General features: G+C 49.9%; 1 protein-coding gene across 1 annotated transcript in view; it reads right to left on the bottom strand.

The window, feature by feature from the left end:
- The window catches only part of TTLL11 (tubulin tyrosine ligase like 11), a gene marked incomplete at its 5' end in the record, with an annotated part of 207,204 nt that extends 204,716 nt beyond the window's left edge, over positions 1–2,488 (bottom strand). Inside the window, 3 exon segments of the mRNA XM_081067719.1 lie at positions 1,812–2,411; positions 2,415–2,446; positions 2,449–2,488. Coding sequence (XP_080923845.1) covers positions 1,812–2,411; positions 2,415–2,446; positions 2,449–2,488 — 672 coding nt within the window.
- Between the last annotated feature and the right edge of the window lie 4,524 nt (positions 2,489–7,012).

Genomic DNA, 7,012 nt, shown 5'->3' on the forward strand with positions numbered 1-7,012 from the left:
GAAGGATCAACAGGGAAGACCTACCTGAGGAAGTGGCATTTGATCAGAGATCTGAAGTGACAGGGTAGGGCATACACATAACTGGGCAAAGGGCATTGCAGGAAGCAGCATCAGAGGCCCTGTAATTACTGCAGTCATTTCTTCACTTGTGTTGTATCCTTTACAGAAATGTAGGGTCCTTGAGGCCAAGGGTTACTTACATCTTGTTCATCTTTGATCGGCAGGGCCCAGCATCCACCGGGAACACTTACGCAATGATGAATGACCCTGGGCTGGCATGTATGCCTGCCGATTTCTGAATCCACCCGGCTCCATCTCTCAAGATCTAGCCAGCTTCATTCACCTCTCTCTCTCCCATGGGGCTAACTAAGCACAGGCCCGACTTGAGCCAATGAGCCTTGCCTGACTCTGTGGCCTGGCTTCAGTCCCTGGATTCTTTTTTCAGTAGGATGACGACACTGACAAGTTCTCCAATTTTTATCTTGTTCTGGTCCTCGTATCTCTGGCCTGGACCTGGGATCTTGTCCAGAACCGGAAGCCCTCTCTCACTTTCTCCACGTGTCCTATGCTTGCAAGTCCACCCCCCGAATCCCAAGCCCCAAGGCTGGGAGTCCTGACACCTGGAGTCAGACTTCCCTAATGGCTAACCCCTACCTACCTGGAAGTCTGCCCTGCCTGACTCTTGACTTCCCTCCAAATCACATGACTCCTTCCTGCTAGGACATCAACACCTTGACCTCCCCAATCCATTCTGTGGCCATCTCTCTACATGTGCCAATTTCATAAAACTGTTCCTGGACATCTACCACAGCCAAGGCCCAGGGCTAAATATCTAAGTCTTGTTGCCTGCTGCAAATCCGGTCCCATCACCAGACCACCTCGGTCTAAGTCTCCAGACTCAACTACCTTAAATCACAATCCTGACCCCACCTAAAAGCAAGTTAAATAGCCTTAGAAGTTGCAAATAAAGTCAAATGGCCTTATCCACTCAGCCAACTGCAACAGATACCTGGATGTCATTGGTGCTTTGAACCAGCCCCCACCAGGTCTAAAATGGGTTCAGAGATAGACAAATAACCCATTCCTTCATTCACCCTTTCATCTACCACTTACTGACACCTACTGCATGCAAGCCCTGGAAGGTAAATACAGTGCCTGCACTGACGATGATGGTGGCGGTGGTGACCGTGACGGCAACGGAGCAAGACAGAGAGGAGAGCGTGGGCAGGAGAGGGTGGTATTTATTGCACACTTGTGCTGTGCTACAATAAGCAGTGAGTCTCCTAATACTAGCAAAACGATAAGAAAGCCTAACTTTAGCCTCACTTTACAGAGGAGGAAATAGGTTTAAGGGGCGAAGCAACTTGCTCAAGGTCACAGGGCTAAGGGGCAGAATACAGTGAGACCCTAAGTCTGTCTGCCTCCAAAGTACACACTGTTACACTGCCCAAGAGTCGCACAGTAAGTGCTAAACAAATAGAACTTAAAGGAAGGGAAAGAGCGAGGGTACCAGGCCTCCCGGCCTCCCAAACTAGTGGAAACAGACAGACGCGTATAAACAAATATCTGCAATGGGGGAGGCAGGTGCTGAGGGCTGGAGACCACAGCGCTGGAGGGGCTAACCTGGCTTAGAGGGGTCTGAAAGCCTCCGGAAGAAGTGACGTTGGGCGAGGCCCTAAAGGATGAGCAGCTGTAGGCTCAAGCGCCGCGCACGCCTGCAACTCAGCCCGCAGCCCTGGCCGGGGCCGGGCCGACGTGTGCGGTCGTCCTGTCCACCCACCCTGTGCCCACGCGGCGGGGCCGGGCCTCACCTCCTTCCACTTGAGCTGACGAATGCTGATCTTCAGGGCGTCCAGAGAGGTCCTGGCCTTGGAGCTGTCCACGGTGACGGCCCGCGGGGAGCGGTACTGTTCCGACCCGCGGCCCGCGCTCCGCTTGCAGCTTGGGCCCTTGCACCTGGGCTTCCCGTGCGGCCAGAGGCCCCGCGCAGGCGCCGGCCTCGGCTTGGACGTGGGCAGAGTGGGCGGCGGCCGGGGGAGGACGCGGGCGTCTCCCTCCTCGGCCGCGCGCGGCTGCGTGGGGGCCGGGCGCGTGGCCTGCTTCTCCGCCGCCTTGCGCTCGGGCTCCCCGGCCGCGCCCGCGTCCGCGTCCGCGCGGACCCCTTCCGCCGCCTCCGCGTCCCACCGGGCAGCCAGCTCCCTCTCGGAGCTTCCCCGCTGCATGGCGCTCAAGGCTGGTGCAAGCGCCACTGCCACCGCCGTCGCCGCCACTCCGCCGCCCCGCTCCGCGACCAAACTGCCGCCGCTGCCACCGCTGCCACGCGCTCTCCGCCCGAGTCCGTTGCCATGATCGCTCAGGCACCGGTTGACAAGAGCAGTCACCGCCTCGGGACGGAGCGCGGGAAGGGACAATCACCTACAAAGCCCCAGCGACCTCATAGGCGGCAGTGCCACGTGACCAGGCCTGTCACAGAGGCGGCGCCGGCCATGTTGGAAGAGGGCAGAGAGCCTCCTTGGCCAACCCGCCTAGAGAATGCGCGGGGTTTCTGAGCGCTCAGAACTTGGAGACGCTGGAAGAGAAATGGAGGATGGAAAAGTGTTCGGCATTTGTGGGGCTCCTGAGCCTTGAGACTTCAAAGGAAAAACAAAACTCTCAAACAAGAGGCTCACTTTCCCCCACCCCCATACCCACTTTCTGGGATAACTTCCAGTCTGGCGGAGGAGGCACGACCTCACCCATTCTAAGGAACCCCGTCATCAGGAAGCACCTCAGTCTGATGAGGAACATGACAAGTCCAGGCCCTCCGGGAGCAGCTAGCCATTTGAAGAAACAGTTAGCGCTCCTGGGAGGGGTCCCATCCTGAGAGAAGTGATACCTTTCCCTATTCTCAGAGAGCTTCCTATGGGATGGGGAAACCATGGAGAAGCCCCACAGATTCCCAGCCAAGTTGACATTAAGCACTGCCTTTTCTTATCATGTCATTTTTTTATTGTGCTAAAATAAACATACCAGGAAAGTTTCCATTTTAAGGTGTATAGTTCAATGGCATTAAGTACATTCACATTGTTGTGCAACAACCATCACCAACATCCAATTTCCAGAACTTTTCATCTCAAACTGTACTATAGCCATTAAACCATAACTCCCCATTCTCCCTCCCTTCAGCTCCTGGCAACCACCATTCTCCTATCTGGGAATCTGACTACCCTGGGCATCTTATCTAAGAGGAATCATACATTACTGTCCCTTTGTGTCTAGCTTATTTCACTCAGCATAATGCCTTCACTGTTCATCCATGTTGTAGCATGTTTCAGAATTTCATTCCTTTCTAAAGCTGAATAACGTTCCATTGTACGTATCTACCACAGTCTTCATCCATCCCTCAATGGGCCTTTGGGTTGTTTCCATCTGTTAGCTATTGTGAATAATGCTGCTATGAAGATGGGTGCACAAATAGCTTTTCAAGTCCCTGCTTTCAATTATTTTGGGTTGCCATATGTTTTGTTTTATTTTGTTTTTCTCCCTTCTCCCGCTTGCCCTTCTCCCCCTCCCCCACTCCGGTTCAAGCCGTTATTTCTCAGTCTAGTTGTGTAGGACACAGCTCCCTGGCCCATGCTGGTATTATAAGCCTTGTGCTTCCCCCAGCTGAAGCAATCAGTCGCCAGTCATTAGTTGGCCGCTCTGGATGCCTGCGGTCCACTCATGCTGGTCACCAGCCCCTCATGGTAGCACACTCGTGCTGGCTGCCTGCCACTCACGCTGGCTGCTGCCCACTCATGCTGGCCACCAGCTGCTCCTGGCAGCACACAGCAGCCTGCGGCCGCACTCAGCAGCCCACAGCAGCACTCGCCAACCTCCCGCTGCTCATGGCAGCCCAGCTCCAGGGAGAGCTGTTGTTCACAATCTTACCTGTAGAGGGAGCAGCTCACTGGCCCAAGTGGGAATCTAACCGGTGACCTCTGCGTTAGGAGCACCGCACTCAAACCACCTGAGCCACCAGGCGGGCCCTGCCATATGTTTTTAAAGCCAATCCAATCTCACCTTAGGAAGCCACATGTAGTTTTTTTAGGGAATGGGGTTGGGAAGACATAACAGCATTTCAGACTGAAGACAGTGACCATAACTGCATACAGGTGAACTTTGCCACACTCTGCATTATAGGGTGAAAGGAACACATTAGTTATCAAGATGGTCCTTCCTCCTCACTCATCGTTTCAAGTCTCTCGTTCCTTTGTTTTGGCCCAGGATTTCACTGTATAAATAAACTGCCTTAAATGCACAAGTCATAAACTCAAGAGGTCCAAACCTCCTTTCCAGCAGCAGAGGGCGCTCTCATTTCTTCCCCTGCATCCCACCGCAGCTTTATTTCAGTGTTTAAGTATAGTCATCTGACCCATTGTACCTGAGTTACCTGGGGTGCTTATTTATAATGCGGGCTCCTGAATCCCAACACTAGAGACTTTGGTGCAGAACATCGAGCCTGGGAGTCTGCACGTTAAATTAGCTCCTCTGCTGATTGTAAGACAGCGAGTCAAAAATCATTGATCTACATGTTCTATTCCAAGGCCTTTGGCGATCCTTGGAGCTGTCCATGGTACCACAGATATGCCCTTACCGCCCCACAATCTCTCTCCATCAAACTACCCCTCAGATCCTGTCTCTACTCCTGGCATCTCTGGTCTCCTTAAGGGGCACCCTCTTCATTCAGTCATGCATGATTGAAAGTTGCAAAGTCTTTACTTATCCTCTCCCTGGCCTTCTAAAACCAATCCACCTCCAAGTCTTACAGGTTTTACATTGAAATGTCTCTCCCATCTTTCTTCTCTTATCCATCCAGGGAGTAGGCTGGACAGGTTGAAACACAAGCCTATAGACTGGGCCATTGCACCAGCCTCCTCATGGGTCTCCCTGCCTCCAATTCTCCACCACACTCCTATCCATTGCCCATACTACAAACAGACATGCCGCTCTCCAGCTTAGAAACCTCCCTTGGTTTCCCACCATTTACAGATAAAGTCCAAGTACATGAAATTGTCCTAAGAGACGCTTTCTGATTACCAGTCTGTGAAATCACCCTCCCCTCCCTGCCATCATGCCTTTGAACACTAGTCTGGACTTCTTCCTTTGTGTCTCTACCTGGAAAACCCCATACACCAAACCCCACTCGATGTCTCTTTGGACAAGCTTTCCTCAGTGCCCACAGGCAAAAATAGTTACTCTATCTTCTACTGACATGCACCATAACATTCCACCATGGTCTATCTGTATAGAAATCATCTTAGTCTTCTCCATTAGTCTGGGAAGAAACATGTCTGGTTTGATTAATCTCCATGTCCCCATTTCCAGGGGTGAGAACAATGACATACTCACAAAGTAGTATTACTGCATAACTTAGTAAGTTGTTTTCTACTTCATTTGCCAAATCTGGAAAGGCAGTTCCATGCAGAGATATTCATTTTGGTCTTACATTGCCTCTGGGAAAAAGTCTTCTGCCTCTGGACCTTTGTATGTGCCTTTCCTCTACCGTCTACCTAGGACATTATTTCTCTAGATCTCTGCCTACTTCTCCTTCAGCGTTCAGTGTCAATGACATATCTACCCATATGCCTCTGATCTCTCAATCTAAATCAGACTTTTCAGATGAAATTATGATATGAGAGGAAAACGAGAAATCATAAGACAGTATACAATTAAGTGTGAAATGAGGCAAAGAGTTAAAAAGAAATTATTGGGGAGTTCAAGGAATGGAGAATTTACTGTGAGTTAGAACGCTAGATTTGACTTCACATAAAAGATAGAATATAAACTGAGTCTTCAAGATGGAGTAAGAATCAGGTAGATGTTATAGAAAGTAAGTAGGGTGGTCATTCCAGAGGCTGTGGACAGGGCTGCCATATACAGTCATACAGGTGAATCACAGCGCCTCCCAGGGGTGGAAATCCAACTTACATTCTGTCCACCAGGCCTCACCCATCAAGGCTTTGTCCACCAGAAGGGGGCACCTTTGCCCATTGGTTCAAAGGCTACTGAGGCTAGTGGAGGTACCGTATTGAGAGAGAGGTCAGGAAAAGTCTCAGTACAAGTAGATTTAAGAAGGAAACAATCATAAGCCTCTTCGGGGGGTCAGGGAGCAGGCTGGACTGGTTGAAACACAAGCCTTAGAGGGAGAACAGGAAACTAGGCCCACTGGAGCTCACTGTCAGGTCTTTGAATGCCACAGTGCGCTCTGACTTTTCAGGAAACTTTAAAATGTGTTAGTGGAAAATTCAAACTCATATGGGACTCCCCAAAGAGAAGCTTCAGTTATGGCTGTTGAAGAGCAAAAGCAAGGTAGAAATAGGGACTCGGACTACTTCAAAAAAATACACAAATGTATAAAAAAAGTAGGTCTCTCCAGTAGTTTGCTCCTTTTCCTTCAGCACTCACCACAGCTTACAGAGTTTTACTTGTTTGATTACTTGTAATGGTCTGTCTCGCTGGCCAGAGTCCAAGTGCCAGAAGTAAGGACGGTACACTTCTTGGTGACCACCAAATTCCAATGCCTCGTTCAGTGGCTGGCAGAGAGTAGGCATTCAATAACAATTTCATGAAGAATGAATGAATGAATGAATGAATGAATGAATGAATGAATGAATGAATGAACAAACGAATAAAAAATTATACTGCTCAGACACTCAACAATAGTTAAACAAATTATTCTAAGTGTCGACAACAGCTTTAGCCACTTAGAATGTCGAGGATGTCACATTAAGCCAACTGCCGCAAGCGTTGTAATTACAATGCTTAGAATTGTCCTGTGTAAACAGGGCCTGGAGAATATTGAGACAAATGGCAAGAGCTGTGGTGCTGGAGACATGAGATCTTGGTGAAATTTTCCTCTCAATTTTGGCAAACTGTATCAACTTTCAGGCTTTTCCTATTCTTGAACCCAAAAATTTATCCCATTTCTAGAGATTTCTGCTATGAATCAGAAACGCAGATTGAAGTTTACATTGCAATCTACTGCCAGTGA

The sequence above is a fragment of the Rhinolophus hipposideros genome (genome assembly GCF_964194185.1).
Source record: "Rhinolophus hipposideros genome assembly, chromosome: 11".
Lineage (NCBI taxonomy): Eukaryota > Metazoa > Chordata > Mammalia > Chiroptera > Rhinolophidae > Rhinolophus > Rhinolophus hipposideros.